Source organism: Balaenoptera physalus, assembly GCF_965194825.1.
Source record: "Balaenoptera physalus genome assembly, chromosome: 3".
NCBI lineage: Eukaryota > Metazoa > Chordata > Mammalia > Artiodactyla > Balaenopteridae > Balaenoptera > Balaenoptera physalus.
Window position 1 is genome coordinate 1,637,328 of NC_138890.1, and position 22,215 is coordinate 1,659,542.

General features: G+C 63.7%; 1 protein-coding gene across 2 annotated transcripts; it reads left to right on the forward strand.

Moving 5' to 3' along the window:
* The first annotated feature begins 8,612 nt into the window (after positions 1-8,612).
* MKNK2 (MAPK interacting serine/threonine kinase 2) lies at positions 8,613-21,923 on the forward strand. Of its 2 annotated transcripts, none has more exons than XM_082455549.1 (15): positions 8,613-8,878; positions 9,450-10,206; positions 10,349-10,484; positions 14,037-14,124; positions 14,222-14,323; positions 14,404-14,501; positions 16,570-16,649; positions 16,973-17,046; positions 17,303-17,407; positions 17,542-17,597; positions 17,688-17,783; positions 18,245-18,439; positions 18,878-19,042; positions 19,780-19,823; positions 20,171-21,923. In XM_082455549.1, exons 3-15 carry the CDS (start codon positions 10,434-10,436, stop codon positions 20,400-20,402), a joined length of 1,386 nt encoding a protein of 461 aa, XP_082311675.1. In that variant the 5' UTR covers positions 8,613-8,878; positions 9,450-10,206; positions 10,349-10,433; the 3' UTR covers positions 20,403-21,923. The 2 variants fall into 2 exon arrangements, with proteins under 2 accessions (XP_082311675.1, XP_082311674.1); XM_082455548.1 differs by having other exon boundaries at positions 8,614-8,878; positions 20,165-21,923.
* Positions 21,924-22,215: the final 292 nt, after the last annotated feature.

Consider the following 22,215-nt stretch of genomic DNA (forward strand, 5'->3'; position numbering starts at 1 on the left):
GTGCGGATGTTTGCTCTGCATCCAACCTCAGTTAACAGGCCGGCAGGGTCCTCTCGATGCCCACCTGGCGCTGTCACTGCACAGTTGCCAGCCGCCACTGGGCTGTGCAGGGTCTCTGTTGTTGATAAGCATCTTTGTGAGCCGTCACTGACGTGCTCTGCAGTCCATCTGTTTACAATGGACAATTCAGGGCTTACAGTCCATTCACAGGTCGTCCAGCCGTCACCTCTATCCAGTTCCAGAACTTCCTCACCACTGTAAAAGAAGCCCATTAGCCCCAGCCCCCCAGTTCCCCGCTTTCTGTCTCTGTAGATTTGCCTGTTCAGGACGTTTCATATACCAGCAGCCGCCCTCCAGCCACCCCGCTGAGGGCCTCGCATCCCTGGACAAGAATTCTGCCCCAGGAAGGCCAGCTGGGAAATGGGTGAGGGGGGAGGCCGGTCCCCACACCCGCCAGGCCATCAGGGTCCCCTTCACTGCCCGCCCCGGGGGCCCGTCTGAGCGTCTAGCCGATGTGGAGGGTCAACCTGCATTTCCCGCTGGGGACACTTGACCCCTTCAGCACTTTGCTGGAGAGTAGAGATGGAATCAGGTGGTCCCTGCTAAGCCCCACAGCCCAGGAACCCCAGCCAAGTTGCTGGAAACTTCTCCCTCTGGCCAGGCACTGGGCTCTGGTCCTGACCTCTGGTCCCCCAAGGTCCCTGGTTGGTCATGGTGCAGGGAGAAAGCCTTGAGACGCCCGGCATCTGCTGGCCCTGCTGTCCTTCCACTGCCATCTGGCCCGTTTCCTGCTTTCTGTGAGCCCATCTCCCTGCCTGTTTCTCCAGCTCAGCTCAGAGGCCACCATGAGTTCCTCCAGGAACTCTGTCAAGTGAACGTACTCGTCCGTCAGTCCAGGCCCCCAAAACCACCCGGGAGCCACGCCAGTCTGTCACAGCAGTACGCTCAGCCCTTAGGGTTAGCCCAGGGTGAAGGCATGTTGGTTTCTCGTGGCTGCTAGGATGAATCACCAAAACTCGGTGGCTTAAAACCACACGTGTTTGGGACTTCCCTGGCGGTCCTGTGGTTAAGACTCCGCGCTTCCACTGCAGGGGACGCAGGTTCGATCCCTGGTCCAGGAACTAAATTCCTGGAAGCTTCTGGGCGCAGCCAAGAAAAAAAAAACACCACACACCTTTATCATCTCACAGTCCTGGAGGTCAAAATCCAGGCAGGGCTGGTCCTTCCAGAGGCTCCAGGGGAGCATCGGTTCCCGCCTTTTCCAGCTTCTAGAGGGGCCGCATCCCTGGCTCGCGGCCCCTTCTTTCATCCTCACAGCCAGCAGCGCAGCATGCTGGCCCCCTGGATACAGACAGCCCACCCCAGTGGTACCTCCGTAAACCCCAAAGAATCCTGGACAAGTGGGTGAGCTTCCCCCTGGCTGGGGGTCCTAGGAGAGTGTGGAGACCATGGACAGCTGACGGGGAGGGCCTCGGGGGGCTGGGTGCCCATGACCTCCCCTCCGCAGACTAAAGCCAGCCCTCCGAGGACATAGCATTCCTGGAAGCAGTAAAGGCTGCTTCCAGAACAGCTGGAGGCCTTGACACTTCTGGGACATGTCCAGCTTCACGCCTTGGAGGGCCATGTGCACCTGCTGGTCATCTTTTATGGGTCAATGGGCAGGGGCAACAAAATGTTTAGAAATTACTCAACACTAGTGGTGTGCTTTCTTTATTATTTTACTTTATCTTGAACAAGTTTTAGACTTACAGAAAAGTTGCGAAAATTGTACTTCGAAGTCCTGGATGCCCTCCACCCAGTTTCCCCTAAAGCTAACATTTTACATCACCAGGGAACAAGGATCAAAGCAGGACACCCCAGGTTAGCGGTGTCCAGGGTGCTGGGGTCGGGGGTGATGGAGGGACAGGAAAGAGGGCCACCAGGGGGGAGCTGAGTCCACATCCCAAAGCCTGATATGGACCAGGGACCCTGCCCAGCTAAATGTCCCCCTCCTCCCCAGATCTCTGGGCCCAGTCACCCCTCCAGATTCCAGCCCTGTTCTTTGAGACCATCCTTGGCAGAAACCCAGGCCGCAGGCATCTCCAGGACCCATAGGCCACCCCTGGGGGCACTCCAGTCTTGGGACACAGAGGGTGCAGGTGAATGGTTTTTGGAGGGGTCACTTCTGCTGATCTCTGCACCCAGGATCAGCCAATGTCACTTCTTACTCCTGATTTGTCTTTCATTGACATGGGCCACCTGACAGCAGAGAGTAGGGTCCGTCCAGAGTGGAGGGACATCGTGGCTGTGGCCATTGCCCCCCAGAGTCCACAGGAAACAGACCCTCACCACCAACCCCCTTTGCTTTCCCCTGTCGGAACTGAGGGTGGGTGGGTATAGTGCCGGGGCATTAAGACCTGAGGACAGGGGAACCAACCTCCCAGACCTACAGGCGGAGAAGGGGTCCTCATAAGGGATGTTTCCTGGCCCTTGAGGAGGAGGGGTGGGCGCAGGGGCCCAGGCCTGAGGACAAACCTGGCCCCCAGCTGCAGTATGGTCTTCTTGGGGACGCGATCGCCCTAAAGCCGTGCGGCCAGGGTCATCCTGCCGGGGGGGTGGTGGGGGGGTGGGGGGGTGCGGTGGATGGCGCTGCATGGGGTCCAGGTGCAAACTGGCACTGCATAAATGCAGGGGGCCCCTTGGGGGAGCTGCGGGCTCTGGATGCACTGTCCCCGTGCCCTTGCTATGCGCACCTGGGGAAACTGAGGCTCAGGGAGACCCGCGGACCCCTAACCCCGCGCCGTGTTTTTCTTTCAGAACCCATAGGCAAGCCCAACGCGGTGAGATGCGCGCGATCCCTTTAAAGGGGCGTGGCCCTCCTAGCGCGACCTCGACAACAACAATCCCATTGGCCGGTGGGCAGGCCGCGGCCACGCCCCTCGCGTTCAGTGCCTAGAATTCTATTGGCCCAGCGCCAGGGCCCGGCCTCCCGCTCCAGGGGAGCCCGGGCCCAGTGCCGGGTTCAGTGACGCAAACGCGTTGCCCGGCAACCGGTCACGCAGCGGGCGGAGGGGCCCAGCGCCAGAGCGCAGGCGCTGCCGCCCGGGTGCCCAGGGCACCCAGTCCTGCAGTCCACGGCGCCCCCCGCCGCCGCCCCAGGCCGACGGCCACCCCAGGGCAGCCGGCGATGGGCCCCCCGGGAGTCCCCGCTACTGGAATGAGGAGGAGGCGCCCCGGGGAGGGCATGCCTGCCGGGGGTCACGGCGTGGGAACGGGCTGGGCGCCGCTGGCGTCTCGCTGCAGAGGGTGGGGAGGGTTCAAAGGCGCCGGGTCACACGCCAGGCAGCAGATCGGCTCGAGCATTTAGCAGCACAAGCAAATCCGACCCCGGGGGAGGACATTCCTGGAGCCTGGTCCCTGCGCCAGCCCCGTGGTCAGGCAGAACCCCCCTCCTCCGGCCACAGCGGCCTCTGGGGCCTTTGGCAGGTCAGCAGACACCGGGCCCAGGAGTCCAGGCTGCGAGGCCCACTGAACACATCGCCCCTGTCCCCAGCCCCATCAGGGGCCCTGGCCGGGAAGCCGGGGTCAGTTGGCCTCCTCCGGACCTGGCTGGACTTGCCTCATTTTTCTCATCTGCTAAATGGGAACTCTGGGATGCCGCGGGTGTTGGTGCCTGTATGAACCTCCTAGGGCCGCTGTAACAAGTTACCACAGATTTAGGGGCTCAAAATGACAGAAATTTAATCTCTGACAGTCCTGGAGATCAGGAGTCCGACTCGGGTCTCACGGGGCTGAATCCAGGTGTGGGCAGGGCTGGTCCTTCCAGAGGCTCCAGGGGAGCATCAGTTCCCGCCTTTTCCAGCTTCTGGAGGCGCCGCATCCCTGGCTCGCGGCCCCTCCTGCATCCTCACAGCCAGCAACGCAGCCTCTCCCGTCTCTCTCTGCCTCTGACCCTCCCGCCTCCCTCTTATAAGGACCTTGTGATGACACTGCCCGACCCCCTAATCCAGGATCACCCCCATCTCACGGCCCTTAATCTCATCTGCAAAGTCCCTTCTGCCACATTAAGGTTTCATATCCACAGGTTCCAGGGAAAGCCCCCCACCCTCCTCAAAACTAAGGGCTCTTGTACGTGACGCCCAGATCACTTTTGGGGAGCAGGTCAGCTGGGAGTGGGAGACCTGGCTCCCCTGAGAGCCACCTGGGTGTCCACTGCCTTGGACACGGAGGGAAAGTGGAATGACAAGCCAAGCGCCCCATCCCCAGTCGCAGAGTGGCAGCCTTTGGCCGTCTGCTGGGCCAGCACTGCTCAGCCCCCGACTCCACCCCCACCCTTCCCTTGGGGACTTTCAGTGACTGACCCCTGGGAGGCTACACAGCCGCCACCATCACAGCAGAGCAGGCTGCACGGCTGCAGAGACACCCACAGCCAGGCAGGCAGGCCAGCTCCGAGCTCCTGGCCACACCCGCCCATGCTTTCCCTTCTGCCTGCCCTCTCCCCACCCCCACAGAGGACAGCGGACCTGGCTCCGTCCCCAGGACTGCTGAGCCACTGGAATGGAGCGGGCTGTGAGTCAGCCAGTAGGAAGGGACACTTACAGCCACTTGCATCAGATGTTCCTGCTGCTGGGCCCCACGGCCAGAGGCCCCAGCCCAGCAAGGGCCCAGTGATGACCCTGCCCATGACCCTCACTTATCTGGGGACCTGATAAGACCGGGAGCTGGTGGTTCCTATTTCTGGGGGTCCAGACAGGTGGGAACATGCAGAGGGGACACAGGCCATGCTGGGCTCCAGCCCAGGATTCCAACTCTACCTTCCCCTCATGCCCACAGTCACCCAAGCACCAAGTGCCGACCCGACCCTGATTCTGACACCCTGATCCTAGCTCGGAAGCTGCGTTGGGATCTGGCTCCTTCCATAACCTCTCAGTGCTTTAGGGCCAGCCCTGTGCCCGCTCTGAGCCTAAGGTGCCTGAGAAGAGGAGGGAGGGGCCCAACCCTCCCCCTCAAAGGCATGGGCTCATGAGGATACTGCAGCGGTCCCAGCACTGGCCCCAAGCACGGGCTTTACCTCCATTCCCACCTGTGCACAGTCTGCCCTACACAGACACAGGCTCAGTGCCTCTCTAAATGTGCACAGACACACACACACACCCCGATCTGCTCACACTCACACACAATCACACCAAACAGGTGCCTCTTTTTAATGTTGGGAGACAGGGACTTCCCTGGTGGCGCAGTTGTTAAGAATCCACCTGCCAATTCAGGGGACACGGGTTCGAGCCCTGGTCCGGGAGGATCCCACATGCCACGGAGCGACTAAGCCCATGCGCCTGCAGCCTGCGCTCTAGAGCCCGCGAGCCACAACTATTGAAGCCCATGCGCCTGGAGCCCGTGCTCCACAACAAGAGAAGCCACTGCAATGAGAAGTCTGTGCACCGCAAAGAAGAGTAGCCCCCGCTCGCCACAACTAGAGAAAGCCCACGCGCGGCAACAAAGACCCAACACAGCCAAAAATAAAAATAAATAAATAAATAATGTTGGGAGACAAAGGTCTTACCATTACCCCTTGGTAAGTTTGCCAGATAAAATAGAGGACACCCATTTAAATCTGAATTTCAGATAAACAAAGAATAATTGTTTTGGATATACTTACGCATGGAATATACTTATGCCTGGGAATTATACTGGAAAGTTATTCATTATCTGAAATTCAACTTTTTTTAATAATCTTTTTAAATTTTATTTATTTATTTGTTTATTTATGGCTGCTTTGGGTCTTCGTTGCTGCGCGCAGGCTTTCTCTAGTTGCGGCGAGCAGGGGCTACTCTTTGTTGCAGTGCACGGGCTTCTCATCGTAGTGGCTTCTCATGTTGCACATCACAGGCTCTAGGCACGCGGGCTTCAGTAGTTGTGGCACGCAGGCTCAGTAGCTGTGGCTCGCAGGCTGTAGAGTGCAGGCTCAGTAGTTGTGGTGCACGGGCTTAGTTGCTCCATGGCATGTGGGATCTTCCCAGACCAGGGCTCGAACCTGTGTCCCCTGCATTGGCAGGTGGATTCTTAAGCACTGCTCCACCAGGGAAGCCTTGAAATTCAGCTTTAACTTGGCATCCTATATTTTTATTTGCTAAATCTGGGGGCTCCACCTGCTGTGTTTGGAGGGCCTGAGCTGTCCTGGGGTCCCTTGGATGCTGTCCAGGAGGTGAACTCTGCACGACTGAGGCCCCAGGATGCCAGGGCTCTGGCTGCCCAACCAGACCCAGGGGAAGGTGGTCAGAATGGACCCCACCCAGCCAGCCAGCTAAGGGGAAGGTAAGGGGAAGCAGAGGCCCTAGGGCTCAGCATCATGTCCTTCCTGGTGTCTCCTCCGGGGTTTGGGGGAGACCTCATATACAACATGGGAAGAGAGTCACCTTGCAGAAGGGAGGGGCTTCTCAGAGAACTGATTCTCTGACCCTTTAGCCTAAGGCTTGCCAAGCCCCCTCCATGACTGGGGTGGAAGATGGGGGCCAGCACCCCTGTCCTCCTGGTCCCCTAGGGTATCACAAGGGAAGCTGGGGTAGGGGAGGGGAAGGCCCTGGAGCCAGGGAATTGCTCCAACTGCTACAGAAGCCTTGTCCTTCTTTATCAGGCCAGCGCCTCCCAACTCCAGGTCCCCCAGAGCAATCCTGAGCCCCCTTCTGCAGCTGGCCGCCTCCCCTGCCATCCTTTGGGTGGGGGGAGTATCCTTGCCCTGGACCCTGCCTGTCCTGCCCACTGCTCTGTGTCGTCCTTCGCCCTGCGGGACCTGCCCCTCACTGTGTCACTGCCCCAACCCCGAATGCACTCCGAAGGGATGGAAGAAACTGGCTGGCAGGAGGAGGAGGGGTCAGGGCCCAGGTTTTCTGGCTCACTCACCCAGAGGCAGGCGAGACTCCTGGGGCCCAAGGTAAGGTGGGCAGGGTGGCCAGGCCCCCAGCTACCTCCCAGCCCCTGCTCGGCCTGTACATAGGGTCAAGGAAGTTGACAGAATTGGCTGGGTCTGTCAGCCGGCCCGTGGCAGGACAGGGCTGAGGCCCCAGAGCCAGCAGGCCAGGCACAGAGGTCCCTCCCCTCCCCCATTCCCACTGGCAGCACCCTACCCCCACCCAGTGCAGGCCGGGCTGGGGCTGGGCCTGGCTGCCTCGCTCTGGCTACCACAGCCCAGGCACCCACAGGGGCCCGCACCAAGCCCAATCCCACTGCTCGGCCCTGGGGGCTTAGGTGCCTCCTGAGGGCTTGGGTGAGTCTCCAACCTGTCCTGTTCCGGGGGACGTGTGGCGACTGTATGCATATGCCTGTACGCACCCATGGATACACGCACACGTGCAAGCACTCGTGTTTCCAGCACGGAAGCCCACGCGTGTGCACACACACGTATGACCCCTACCCTGGTTGAAGAGCCCGTGTGTGCACCAGGCCCCCTCCCAGCACTCGCACAAGTGCTCCCTTGGTGGCCACCCTCCTCACGCACGGGGTGGGGGGATGGCAGGACTCTGCACCCAGTGGTCAGAAGCAGTGGTTCTTACCTAGGGGGTGATCCTCCCCCCGGGAGATGCCGGGCGGTGTCTGGAGGCATTTGTGGTCGTCACGACTGGGGGGGCTCCTGGCATTGAGTGGGTGGGGATGCCACTCAACGGCCCACAGTGCCCAGGACGGCCCCGCACAGAGAATGATCCAGGCCCCAGATGTCAGCAGGGCTGAGGAGGCAGAGACTGGGTGGAAGGACCCCAAAGGCCCGGGGGTCATCTTCCCATCTCTGAGCTTCCTGTTTCCCAACCTGTGGTACTGGGCCCAGTAAGGGACCATCTGTCCAGGCTGCGTGAGGGTAAGGCAGTTCCTCTGAGCAGCGCCCAGGGCTGGATGCTGCTTCTGGCTTTGGGAAAAAAATCTGCCCCCACCAGCCGGACTCCCAAATCAGGCTGCCCAGGAACTGAGCTTGGCTGGACCGAGGAAGATGGCCCTGCAGCAAGACCTCAGTTCATTTCTATTCCCTGAGGTCGGCGTGACCGGCAACCCCCATGGATCCACACATGAGGATGCACACAGCTAAACACTCGCACCAGGTGACAGATGTACCATAGCCACACACCAGAAATTGGGTCCCCTTCCTGTCTGATCTGAATCGCGTGCCTCAGAAAGATATGTCCACGTCCCAACGCCCAGAACCTGTGAATGTGACATTTGGAAACAGGGTCTTTGCAGGTGTGATCAAATTAAGATGAGGTTGTACTAGATTAGGGTGGCCTTTTTTGGGGGGGTTGCATCAGGTGGGATCTTAGTTCCCTGACCAGGGATCGAACCTGCGCCCCCTGCACTGGAAGCACGGAGTCTTAACCACTGGACCATCAGGGAAGTCCCTAAGGTGGCCTTAATGCAATGACTGGTGTCCTTAGGAGCGAGGAGAGACACAGACAGAGAAGATGGTCCCGTGACAATGAGGCAGAGTTGAGGTGATGAGGCCATGAGCCAAGGAGCACCAGGGATTGCCAGCAACCAACAGAAGCTGGAACAAGTAGGAAGGATCCTCCCCTAGAGCCTTCAGAGAGGGTGTGGCTTTGCTGATGACACTGATTTCAGACTTCTGGGCTCCAGAAGCAGCCTCAGGAAGCTCATACCTTACCCAACCCCTATATGCGTGCACACAGACATGCACGCACGCACTCACACATGCTTAAATACATCCTTTCTCTTCAGCACTATTCAGTGAGCACTTCCTGTGTGTGTGCCAGGCCCTGTGCTGGGTGCTGGACCAGCCGTGCGGGGATCTGGGCTTCCTCAGAGCTGGCCTTCTGGCGAGGGGCATCTGTACACACCCATGCCATCCAGAAGCACATGAAGACCTGCAGGTGACGGTGTACACACAGAGAGGGACAGCCAGGTAAGGAGAGGGGTGGGGATGATGATGAGGGAGCCTGAGGCTTCCCCTGGGCAGGCAAGTCCAGCAGCCCCACCCCAGCACCTGGAGCCAACGTGTGTCTACAGACACACACACACACATGCACACGCGCACGCGCGGGGCAGGGGAGGGCTGGGTGATGGCTGGGGAGCTCCCTGCAGGTCCCTCCAAACACCCCAGAGCTGGCTGAGGTCAGGCCTTACAGCTCCCGTGGCCTGAGCTGTGGCCTTGGGGGGCACCACAGAAATAGAGGTAGCCGAACAGGCAAGGGGATGGTCCAGCTCAGGCCTCGTTGGGGGACAGTTGGGGGTGGGTGGTGGGAAGCCTCTGAAAGGACAGGCTGGGGCCTGGAGGAGAGGGAGGACAGTTTACTCCGCAGGCCTGTAACACTAAGAGTCCAGACACGGGGTCTGAGGACCATGGACCACTGGGCTGCGGGGACAGAGAGCTGACTGATTCTCTCAGAGCCTGGGTCAGGGGCCCCAGCCAAAATGGGGTTGTGTTTTGCCTCCTGTCCTGGTCGCCCCCACCCCTTGGGCTTTCTCTCCATCAGGCAGGGGAAACGCTCCTTTGCAGGACTGAAGGACAGTCCTTCACAGGTCTGTTCCCACCCCCTAATGTGGTCCCCTTTCCCAGCCAACAGTCGCATGAACTCTTGGGAAGCAACCTGGGGAGGCAGCCGGGCCTATAAGCCTGTTGGGGTGCGCCTGCACGACAGCTGGAGCCAGGATCGGGAAGCCCAAAAAGAGAGCCATGGCAGATCCTAGAACAGAGATGCAAGAGGGAGCCATGGCAGGTTCTAGAGCGGGGGTGTCGTCCAAAGGAGTCAGTGTATTCTAGGCCCCGGCCGACAGACTGCGGTTGTTGCCAGAGGGCAGGGCCGGGCTTCGGCTCAGTGTCAGGGTCCCGCGGGCCTCCCGGAGCCTCCGTCAACCCTGCCCACGCCCACCAGGATCCTTCCCGGGTCCCGCCCCCCGAACCCCGCGCACCACACAGCGCAGGCGCGCAGACACGCCCAGCCGCCAGAGCGGCCTTCCAGTCCCGCCCCCGCCGTACGTGCGTGGGCGGAGCCATGAGGGGCGGGGTCTGCGTCGGGGCGGGGGTGGGGGGCGGGGGCCGAGCTTGGCCTATAAAAGTGACGGCGACGCGACCCGCCCGGCTCCTCTCGGCGGTGGCGGCCTTGGCGGAGGAGTCCGCGGTGGCGGCAACGGCGACGGCGGCGGCGCTGTTCCCCGCGCGGTCCGCGCAGCGGGCTCCGGGCTGCGCGTCTCGGGCGGCGGCACTAAGGCCCCGGCCGGAGCCCGACCCCGGTGAGTGTGGCCCTGCGACCCCGGCCCGACCCCGACCCGGACTCGGGGAGCGGGCCCCACGGAGCCTCGCCGTCCTGGCCCGGGCTCCCGGCGCGCCTGCCGCGGCCACTCAACGCCCTCCTTTGTCTGCTCCCGCCCACAGGGTCCCCTCACCGGCCGCCCCCCCGCCCACGGGCCGCCCCCCGGGCCCCGCGTCCCCTCCCCCGCTGGCGGGGCCCGGACAGAAGATGGTGCAGAAGAAAACAGCCGAACTTCAGGGCTTCCACCGTTCCTTCAAGGTGAGGGCCGGGTCGGCTTGGGGCCGCCCCGGGTTGGACCACCCGAGTGGCCGGTGGCGGGACGCGGAGCCCGTCCCCCAGGATACCCCCCGGGGCTCGTGCCAGCTCCTCACCCTTCGCCTGGAGCTGCCCCAGCCTGGTGTGCATTGTCGGGGCGGGGGGCGGGGGGCGGTGTCAGCAGCCCACAGTCCAATCTCAAGCACCCTGGGACCTGTCGGGTCTTTCTTCCAGAAGCCCCAAACCGGGCTGGGGACCCCTACATATGTGTCCCCTGCCGACCCAAGCCAGGCATGTGCTGGTATGGTGAGGAGGGGGAGTTCAGTAGGCCACAGTCAGTCCCTAGCGCCCAGGGGCCTCTGGGGTCGTTCCTCCAGGAACCCCGGGCAGGGCTGAGGGGCGTCCTGCCCGTGGGGGCCCCTGGCTGTATGTCCCCTGCAGAGCCCAGCTGAGTGTGCACTGCTGGGGACTGTCAGCAGGCCACTGTCCGGTCCCCAGCGTCATGGGGCCTGCGGGGGTCTGCGGGGTCCTTCCTCCTGGAACCCCAGGTGGGGCTGCAGGCCTCCCCTGCACCCTCCTGGGTGGTCTGCAGAATGGGGCAGTGGGCTGGATGCCCTCCCAGCGCAGCACCTCCCAGACACCCCAGGCCCAAGGCTATTTCCTGTCGGAGCAGGAAGTTTCTGCGGCGGCCCCATGGCTGTGGCATGGGGCCGCGCAGTTCTAGTCTCAGATGAGCGAGTCTGGGGAGGGCAGGCAGGTGCTAGGCAGGGGCCCCACAGGGCCTGGCCCAGGGGACACAGTGATGTCAGCGGCCACCCCACCCCACTGGCCGTGTTATGTAATGGCTTCCCTGGGCCTTCTTGGGCAAGAACCTGTTGCCCTCTAGAGAAGGCAAGACCTGGGTGTATGTGCGTGTGTGAGTGTGTGTGTGCAGCACGCGCACGCCTACAGGCGAACTGCACACCAGGGTGGGAGGAGCGAGCTGAGACTGTTTGGGTTAAAATTCCCAGGCCCGTCCAGCCAGCGTCCTGGGCCAGCGCCCCACCCCTGCCCACACGCCTGTCATCCTGGCTTCTCCCCCCAGGGCAGCCACAGCCTTGGCACATCCAAGTGTTCAGGGCTGGGCGGGAGCAGGGTGGACTTGAGACATCACTGGTGGTGGTCTGTCCTCTCCGGGGGCTAAGTGGGAGCCGAGATGGGGTCAGCGCGTGGGGCCGGCACAGTGGCCAAAGCAAAGTCGAACTTTCTGGATGGTTCCAGCCACCTCCTGCCAAGGCCTGCTGACTGGAGGCCCGCAGCCAGCCCTGGGCCTGGCCTGGCAACACTGCCTGGTAGTTTGGGTTGGCCTCTGCAGGCCGTGCGAGAGCCCAGCGCTGAGGTGGGACTGTGGGAGTCCTGAGGGAGTTGGAGGGACACTGGGCAGGGAGTGCTGGCTCTGAGGTGGCCTCCCCGGTGGCCAGAGGCTGGCCTCGCTAGGCGTCTCCTCCCACTGCACCCCAAGCTTCCTCGGGCCGCGGCCACCGCCCTCCCTTCAGCCTGGCAGCAGCGTCTGCCAGGTGTCTCTGATGTATTTTCCCCATTTCCACATGGGAGAGTGGAGCCTTGGACAGCATGGGCATTCGTCTTAGCACCCCCCGCACGTGGTGACAGGGACACAGGAGCTGGCATGGCTAGTGTCCCTTCACCTTGGTGGCTTGGCCGCCCCTTCTCTCCAGGGTCCAGCTGTTTGCATTGGAGGCTGGCACAGGGGTGTGGGGTCGGTGACAGGCCTCCTGAGGTCCTCGTGCTCTTCGTGGTCCTTTCGAGTCACCCCTGGGTGCTGGTCAGGCCAGGAGCTGAGGTCACTGGGCCGAGGTGAGGTAGCTGGTGCGGGCCGCCGCTGGCCCCGAGCCTCACGTCCACCCTCCCTCCTGATCACCCCACGTTGCCACCCTGGGGCCCCTCCTCCTGGGAGGAGGGAGTCACCTGACGCCTCCAGACGCCCCTGGACTGAGCCTTCTCAGAGCGCTGACTGCCGGTGCTGGCACAGCCGTGTGCCTGGCTCCCCGTGGGTGTCGGACCCCGGGGCGGGCAGGGGCAGGTGCTGGTGGACGATCCCGCGCCGACTGGCTGGAGCGCTGCCTTCCTCCCCTCCCCCGCCCGCTGGGCCTCCTAGCAACTATCTGCAGGGCGGGTGGGTGGCGAGGCCGGGAGGGCCCACGCCTGTTTTTCAGCCGCTCCCTGTGACCTCTGCCTGCCCCTGTGCTGCCGGACTGGCTTCCGGGCCTCCCGTCTGCAGGAATCTGGCCTGGCCCCTTCTGCTGTTAGGCCCCTGGGTATCTCCCTGGGGCTCTCCCGGAGTTCCTTCTCTGCCAGATGGCCCTCCTGCTGGAGCCCTGCTTCCCCTTGTCCCAAGGCCCAGAGAGGGGCAGTGACTTGACCCATGTCCTCCAGCATCAGAGCTGGCGCCACTGCCGCGTGTACAGGGCCCCCACGCCCACCCGAAGCCCTGGCCACCTGGACCGCCAGGATTCAGGGAGCTAAATGAGAGCAGACTCCTAGAGAAACACGGTGGGGCCTCAGAGCCCCAACTTTAAAGCCTCAGTCTCGTGCGTTGCCGGGGGCCACCAGTCCTCACGCTGGATCCGCAGAAACTGGAGGAACCCCAGCTGCCTTCGTTCCCTTGTTAGGATCCCACGCACCCCCCGCCCAGTCCCGGGGGCCGTCAGGTGACCTTGAGCAGGCCCCTCCCTGCTCAAGGGCTGTTTCCTTAGCTGGACACCGTGGCCTGTGAGGGGCTCCGTCCTGGGGTGTCTGAGGGTACACGGGACAGTGCGCTGTGGCCGGGCCAGGGAGCGGCCCAGTGCTCACGTGGGAGACCGCGGGTGCCTTTCCCATGAGCCCCCGGAGCCGGGTCCCAGTGGTGCGGAGCTGGAAGCAGACGAGCGAGGGGGGTCGGACCAGGAGAGGAGGCGCAGAACTGGGGGACGGGGCGCATTGTGGGCGCGTCAGGAGCAGAGGTGTGGTGGCGGGAATCGTCTCGGGCCGGGAGGTGCAGCGGAGATGAGCGGACAGCGAGAGGCAAGGAGGGCAGTGGTGCCCCATTCCACAGAGGGGAGACTGAGGCCAGGAAGCCATGGGAAAGCAGGCAGGGCCATCTGGCTGGGAGCCCCGCCCCGGGAAGCCGCTGACTCACTCCCTCCCACTGGCTGCCCTGCGCCTTTGCCTTTGATCCCTGTGCCGGCAGGGGTACGGGCGGTCAGCCGGGCTGTGGTGCTGGCCCCATCCTGCAGGTGAGCAAACCGAGGCTCAAGACATGGCCTGGTGCCCCACGGGACTCAGGCCTGGCCTGGGAGGCGGCACCCCCTCCCCTGCCTGCGTCTGGCCTCCTCCCATACCACACCCCCTCCCCAGAGGCCCCGAGGGCCCTGGGCTGGGGGTGAAAGGTCCATTTCCTTGTGGTCAGGCAGAGCTAGGCTTTCTGCTCCGCAGCGTGGGGACGTGGAGGCCGGGGCACTCTGGGTGCAGCTGCCCTGCAGGGCTGGGGCCTGAGCTCTGTCCTCTCCTCTCCTGCAGGGGCAGAATCCTTTCGAGCTGGCCTTCTCCCTAGACCAGGCCCACCACGGGGAGCCTGACTTCGGCCTGGAGTGCCCGGCCCGCCCTGGTGAGGGGCTTGGGGGGAGGGCGAGCCTCTGGCGGTGGCGGAGGGCTGGGCCACCTCCTGAGCCAGGCGGGCCTCACCTCTGGCTGCCCCTGCACAGATATGCCCGCAAGCCAGCCCATCGACATCCCCGACGCCAAGAAAAGGGGCAAGAAGAAGAAGAGGTGCCGGGCCACCGACAGCTTTTCGGGCAGGTTCGAAGGTGAGTGGGGCCGGCGGGGTCAGTGGTGTTGGGGAGATGGGCCGGCCCAGGGTGGCTCTCACCAGCCCCCTGCTCCGCAGATGTCTACCAGCTGCAGGAGGACGTGCTTGGGGAGGGTGCCCACGCCCGCGTGCAGACCTGTGTCAACCTCATCACCAACCAGGAGTATGCCGTCAAGGTGAGACAGGCCCCAGCACCTGGGCGGCCCCCCTCGCCCCTCCCCAGCCGTGCCTGGGATCTGGCACCCGCCAGGGGTGGCAAAAGGAGGGGAGCTGGCATTTGAGCTGCCGACTGGCAGCCGGGGAAAACCAGTGTCTAAAAATGGCCTCAAGGCCGGTGACTCAGGCCACACCTGGGAATCCAGGTCAGCCTGGGCTGAGCCCCCAAGTCTGGGTGGGAAGTGACAAGGGGTGGCCCCGCTGCACAGGTGGCCAAGGACCTGGTGCCAGAGGGACCGCCGAGAACTGGGGGCTTCAGTCAGAGCTGATGCTCACCTGCTGGGTCACTCGGGCCAGGCCCCTGTCCCCAGGGATGACGAATGCTTCCCTGTAGTGGTTACAAAGATAGAAAGGCAATGCCCTACTCGGCTACTCGGGCCCCGGGGGAGCTGGGCATCAGGGGAGACCAGGGCAGGCCCGCGAGAGCCTCTTGCAAGCCCTGGGCCGCCTCTGACCCAGGGTGCGCCTGCGCAGCCTGTGTTGCCTGGCCGGGCGTCAGACCCTGTGTTCCAAGAAGCCTTCCAGGCTTCCCTCATGACCCTGCATCTGGGCTGGGTGGGGTAACGGGAGACTGGCTGCCCAGGAAGGAGGGCCAGGTGCACAGTGGCAGGCGGGCTGGCCGGAAGCCTCAGGCCCTGGTGGAAGCGTGGTGACCAGGGTGGCTGTGGTCCCCGCCCCTGGGAGTACCCGGGTTGGGTGGGTGATGGTGCCATAGGACTGCATACCTGGCATCAAGTACATTCTGCACGGTCAGTGTCCTTCCTAAGGCCCCTGCTGGGCAGCCTGGCTTCTGTCACTCTGACGGACAGGGAAACCAAGGCTCAGAGGGTTGGGTTAGTTGTACCGTGTGTGACCCCTCAGAAGGCCGTTCCCTCCCGAGAGGGACCGCTGTCTCCGTGGAGTGGGGGGGGGGGCCCTAGCCACATTCCCAAGGGACGGAATAAGGTTCAGGTAACTCCAGGAGGGCACGGCTGCTGGCATTATCTCAAGGAGCTCTGGAATCTGGTGGTTCTGCCCCTCTGTGGGGCAGGTGTATTTGTCACTAGACAGGTGGGACAGTGCTTAGGGTGGTGGCCAAGCCCCGGTGACCAGTGGATGTGCGTGCCCACCTCCTGCTGGAGCCTGGCCAGTGGAGCACACCATGTCCCCTCCCCCAGGCTGCTGGTGGGCTGGGAGCCCCAGGCACAGTGGTGACCCAGGCTGCCCGCCCACCCAGTGAGAGGGGGCCTTAGGTCCAACCTGGGAAGAGGTTCCCAGCAGGTGTGTGCGGCCTGGCTTTGCTGGGAGAGAGCTGGCACGCACTTTTTTTTTTTTTTTTGGCATGTGCTTTCTGACCTCCCCTCTCTGGGAGCGAAGCGGCTCACCCCAGGGGGTGGGCCCAGAACCCTCTGGTCCTTAGAGCTCCTGGGTGCCAGAGGGGAGTGGGCGCAGAGGCGTGGGCTGGTTTCCTGAGGCTCTGGGGTCCTGGGAGGCTGTGCCCGCTGACCTGGCCTGAAACAGACTTGGGCTTACGGGGCCGGGCATCTGTCCAGACTGGTGCCCAGGCAAGTGGGATGGCTTGGCTGGCAGCCAGGCCCCCCCAGGCCCCTCCAGTCCCCTGGGTGGTGTGTGAGCCGGCACAGTGGCCCCCAGTCTCCTGGTCAGGGAGAGGAGGCCGCTAGGCTAAGGAACCTGCTGCCCTAAAGGAGTATCTTGCAGGGGCTCCAGGCCCCAAATACACCCGAAGGCTTGTGGCAGTCAGGGGCGGAGAGCTACCAGGTCCTGTCCCGCTCGCCCCTCCTGTGACGCCTCTGGGGAAACACGTTGCCCCCAGTTTGTTTTGACACCAAAGTTTTGACTTCTGGTAAATTCTGGGCCCCCATAGGATAGCCCTGCTTTCCAGAACTTCAAAATCTGAGCTCTGACGAGCTTCAGGCGTGACACAGGGGAAGTTTCTGGCGGGGGGGTGGGGGCGGGTCTCAGGCTGTAGGGGGTCTGGCTGACCCAGTTGGTGTCTGTGTGTGTGTCCTCCCCCCGCTGATGTTTCAGATCATTGAGAAGCAGCCAGGCCACATTCGGAGTAGGGTTTTCCGGGAGGTGGAGATGTTGTATCAGTGCCAGGGACACAGGTAATGTGACCTACCCTCCACAACACTGGGCCCCGAGCCATCTTTCAGTGGCTGAATGGGCCCGAGTGCCTCATCACCCCCAGCAAGCACTTAGTGAGCACCCACTGTGTGCCAGGCCCTGTGCTGGGCATTGTGGGTGGGCCCAGCGGCAGGCAGGCTGACAGTCCCGAGGTGGGCAAGGCGGAAGCAGGCCTGTGGCCCCAGGCGCGGCCTTCCTGTGGGTAGGTGGGGTGGAGAAGGCGGGCCCCTGCTGGGCCGGGCTGTGGCTGCCCACAGGCCTGAGGAAGCCTCACTCCTCCCCTGCCTCCCTGCCCCAACCCCAGGAACGTTCTAGAGCTGATTGAGTTCTTTGAGGAAGACGACCGTTTCTACCTGGTGTTTGAGAAGATGCGGGGCGGTACGTGGGGCCTGGCAGGCTTTTCCATCTGATCCTAACGGGCTGGGGGCTTAGGGCCACCAGGGAGAACCTTTCAGGGGGGCCTGCACATCAGAGGGGCCTTGTGGGGTCCACACGCCAGCTCAGGTTGGAGGACTCTGGACCCGAGGAGGCCGGAGTGGGGGCTTCCCTGCCAGGGTGGGGTGGGGTGGGGTGGGTGCTGGCCGTTGGGCAGTGGAGGTGACCCCTGTGTGTTCTGCTCCATGGCCTGGCCCAGGCTCCATCCTGAGCCACATACACAAGCGGCGGCACTTTAACGAACTGGAGGCCAGCGTGGTGGTGCAGGATGTGGCCAGCGCCCTGGACTTTCTGCACAACAAAGGTGGGTGGCCACGCTGCTTGCCCCAGGGGTCCCTGGGTGTCTAGCCCAGTCCACCTGCCCAGGACTCCTGGAAGACGTGTCCACCCACCCACGGACCCCTGACCCGCCCTCGTGGTTCTTGGTTCTCTCTGCAGGCATCGCCCACAGGGACCTAAAGCCGGAAAACATCCTCTGTGAGCACCCCAACCAGGTGAGGGGCACCCGGGGGTGGCCTTCCCTGCGGGCCAGGGCCCCCAGGGTCGGGACCCCCACCCTCACAGCCCTCTCTGACCCCGCCCAGGTGTCCCCTGTGAAGATCTGTGACTTTGACCTGGGCAGTGGCATCAAACTCAACGGGGACTGCTCCCCCATCTCCACCCCGGAGCTGCTCACCCCGGTGAGGGCCTGCGGGCTCAGGGCGCCCCGAGTGGGGTGCGGGGGGGAGGGGTAGCTGGCAGGGGCGGAGAGGGCGGGAATGGCCCCGAATCCGGTCCCAGGCTGCAGTTGCATAACCTCGAGGTGCGGAGCCTGCTTGGCGGCTCGGGCCTCGGAACTCGGGCTTCCGCTTAGCAACAGCCGCTGATTGGCCGGGCAGAGCGGCTGGGCGGGGCCGCGGTCGGGCGCGGTGAGGCTGGGCGGGCTCCCGGCACCTGTTGATTGGGCGGGGGTTGGGGGCGGGGCCGAATCCCTCAGCAGCCTCTGATTGGCCGGCAGGGCGAAGGCGGGGCTGGCTCCCTCAGCAACCTGTGATTGGTCGGGCAGGGCTGTCTGGCTGCGGGCTCCGGGAAGTCCCTGTCGGGGCGCCCCCCCTCCCCCCTCCGCGGGCCCTGACGCCCCCGCTCCCGCCCCTGGCCGCAGTGCGGCTCCGCCGAGTACATGGCCCCGGAGGTGGTGGAGGCCTTCAGCGAGGAGGCAAGCATCTATGACAAGCGCTGCGATCTCTGGAGCTTGGGCGTCATTCTCTACATCCTGCTCAGCGGCTACCCGCCCTTCGTGGGCCACTGCGGCAGCGACTGCGGCTGGGACCGCGGCGAGGCCTGCCCGGCATGCCAGGTGCGAGTGGGGTCCTGCCGTGGTGGCCAGGTTCTAGCTTTCTACCCACCATGTGAGGCTCAGGCGTCATGGCCTGATCCCCCCAAAGCCTGGCCGCCCAGAGCCACCCTTCAGTAAATCGGGCCCCACTTGAGCAGAGCTCACCAAGTGCCTCCCCGAGGCCACTCTCTGGCCCAGCCTCCCAGCCACCCCCAGATGGGTGGGTCCCTGCCCTCCTCAGCCTGCCAGAGCCCCCGGCCTTGCCAGCTGAGCTCAGGGCACTTTCCCTGACCCTAACCCTGGGCCCAGGTCACATGCAGCTGGTGGAGGCTGGGGGCCCTGACAGAACTTGTCACTCAGCGGTGCTCCTCCGGGTCCTGGCTTGCCCGTTCAGGCATCTGCGACGTGGCCTCAGCCCTTGCTGGATGCAGCTCACCCCACCTTCCATGTCCTCTCCAGAACATGCTGTTTGAGAGCATCCAGGAGGGCAAGTACGAGTTTCCGGAGAAGGATTGGGCCCACATCTCCTTTGCTGCCAAAGACCTCATCTCCAAGCTTCTCGTCCGTGACGCCAAGCAGAGGCTGAGTGCTGCCCAAGTGCTGCAGCACCCCTGGGTGCAGGGGGTGAGTGGGAGCCCCAGGGAGGCCTGGGGGGCCGCTGGCCTCCATCCAGTCTCTGCCAGTGGGCTGGGGTGACTCAGAGCAAGGGTACGACAGACCTAGGCGGCTCAGCATCGAGACCCCCCAGAGCGGGCAAGCGCGCAGCAGGGAGACCCCCCACTGCCTGCTGGCCAGGTTGGGTTGGGACTGCAGGAGCTGCTTCTCAGCGAGTCACCAGGCCCTGTGTCCTGGAGGCGCAGGGGCCTCTTCTCACCTGGAACAGAGTGTCAAGCTGAGGTCAGCCAGGTGGCAGGCGGGTGCCTGCCACCCCCTGTCCAAGGCTCTGTCCCCACCAAGCTCAGAAGAGCTTGCTGTTTCTTCCGCCCAGTTGTCGTCCTGGCGGGGCAGATGCCTAGGCCACCAGGGCAGGGGGCTTAACAAAAATACAAGTTGGCACTGTGGGGAGCAAAGACTGGGGCCCCACTGTCAAGGCGGATGGGCTGGTGGAGGGGGCTCCCAACCCCTGCTGGGAGCTGGGAACCTTCGGGAAGGGGCAGCTTTGGTGAGAGGCAGGCCCCGCCCACGACGCGCTCTGGCAACGTCCACCACGCTCACCCGGCTCGGGCCGTGCCCCTCCCCCCAGCTCAGCTCGGTTCCCGGGCAGGTGCACCGCCTTAACCCCCGGTGCTGTCGCAGCCAGCTGGGCGCCCCGAGGCGGGCGGGCTCTGCTCTCCAGCCTCACCTCTCCTGTCTCCTTGCAGTGCGCCCCGGAGAACACCCTGCCCACGCCCATGGTCCTGCAGAGGTGAGGCCCGTGTGGGATCCCGGGCTCCGAGCGGGGAGCCCCGGGTCCAGGAGGGGGCGCTAAATGTTAAGATGTTTAAGGAAGACTACACGACCCTCTTTCAGTCTTGGCGGGGGAAGCCGTCCAAGCGCTTGGGTGTCCTTGTACCGGGTGATGAGTTTGTGACCCCACCGCGAATTCCAGTCCGCCGGCCCCTCCCGCCCCCTGCGGAGTCTGGGGCCTCCTGGGGCCTGCAGCCCCTCCCCCAGGGCACTGAACAGACCCCAGGGGTCCCGAGGGAAGCAGGGGGGACGGGCCGGCGGCTACCTCCCTCTCTTTGGTGACCTCCGCCCTGTCCCCAGGAACAGCTGCGCCAAAGACCTCACGTCGTTCGCGGCCGAGGCCATTGCCATGAACCGGCAGCTGGCCCAGCGCGAGGAGGACGCGGCCGAGGAGGCGGGGCAGGACCAGCCCGTGGTCATCCGAGCTACCTCACGCTGCTTGCAGCTGTCCCCGCCCTCCCAGTCCAAGCTGGCCCAGCGGCGGCAGCGAGCCAGCCTGTCCGCGGCCCCCGTGGTCCTGGTGGGAGACCACGCGTGACCCCCTCCTTCCCTCTGTACATAGGCCGCCCCTCCCCCCCTCAAGTCTAAAGATTTTTTTAAGCTATTGCTCGCGGGTGACCAGCGGGCTGCCCTCCCCCGGCTGGATTCCGAGGCGCTAAGCTCAGCTCGGGGGTCTTTTTATATAAGGTTTTTGCTGTTGGGTTTTTTTCCTGTTCCCCTCCTTTTTTTTTTTTCCTTTCAATGGTGTTAAATGCAGAGCAGGCGCCCGGGGAGGAGAGCGGAGGGCCTGTGGCTGGGTGGGGCCCTCCCGCTGCCCCGGCCCGGGATGCGCCGGGTACTGTGAAGGCCGCTCCCCGCCGCCCGCGTGACTCAGGAGAGGAGGGCGTGGCGTCTCCCCGAGCCGGCGGGACCTCGCCGCCCCACTCCCCGGCCCTCACAGTGTTTTCAGGGACGGGTCGACCCCCACCCACCTCCCCTCGACGAGACGGTAGCTTCCTTCCCTCCTCTCAGACACCCTGGCGGCCGGGCGGGCCGGGGGCTTCTCAGGTCTCCCCTGTCGCAGGGCGGGGCCTGGGGTCGGGCGGGGTGGCGCCCCCCGCTGGAGCCCCCGCCGACTGACAATCGGGGCTCCCTCGAACCTTGACCTTAAGCTGCGGCTGCCCGGGTCCCCTCCCCGGGCCTCTCCACTGGGGACTGCCCACCCGGGAAGGGGGGCGCCAGAGGAAGCGCGAGGAGCCGGACAGGCCCCCGTCAGCCGACGTGGGGGTCCCGCGGACCCCCGACCCGGGCACCCGAGTGCCCCTTCTCAGGGCTCAGTCTGACCACGGCCACGTCCTGCCCGGCCGCCCTTCGGGTCTGGCGTGGAAGCTCTGTCAGCCCCGTCCCCGGAGTCTCGCGGGACCCCCCCCCACCCCGCAGGGCGGTGTCTCTGTTCCGCCCACCTTCAGGAAAAGGCCGCAGCTGCCGTGCCCCTTCCGCCCGCGCCCGAGTCAGACGTCGCGTGACCCGCCGGGCTGGGGAGACTCTGACGCCCTTCGTCCTCGGGTGGGAGACTCTATGCAATTCACAGGCTTCCTTTTCCACGTGCACACGGGCTTCTGCCGGGGCTGGGGGCGCGGGCAGCCGCCCAGATCGCCCTCCGGCTCCTAGCTGTTCGTCCTGTCTCGTTAGTTTTCCAGAACATCAGCTGACTTCCCTGTTCTTGACGAATACTTGAATGTGGGGGGGGGGCGGGGCGGGCCTCGAGGCGTGGGGGGCTCGAGTGCCGTCTCTGCGGCCCCCCGAGTCTCGGAGATTGTCGCCGTCCTTGGTGGCTGGTGGGGGGCCTCCGCCCCGCCCGCCCGCCCGCCGATCTGTGGACTGGCCTTTCCAAAGACTCCGGGGGTGGGGAGGCCACCCCCCATCATTTCTCGCCCATCAGTGATTCCATGTTTTGCAACCGAGGATTCTGCCTTTTTGTAAAAAAGAAACAAACGGACTCTCGCCCGCTGCAGGCGCCATGGCCATTTTACTCCGGAAAGCTGAGCTGTGAGCAGCTTTTTTTTTTTTTTTTTTTTTTTTTTCTCAAAGGTGGGACAGCCACTTCCTCCCCCACCCCTGTCACAACGACAGTGCGGCCCGGAGGACTGGTCAGAACCGTTACTGTGAACGAGCCTGGCGCTGGGGGGAAGGGGGCACAGCAGTGTTTCAACGTTAAGATGTGTAAAAAAGACAAAAAAAAAACTCATTTTTTTAAAGTGGGGGAAAAACATCCAAGCACTTTAACTCCACTGTACCAGGTGAACTGATACAGCTCAGAAGTTTTCCTTTACACCAACTGTCAACGCCGGTATTTTGTATTCTGTTTTGTA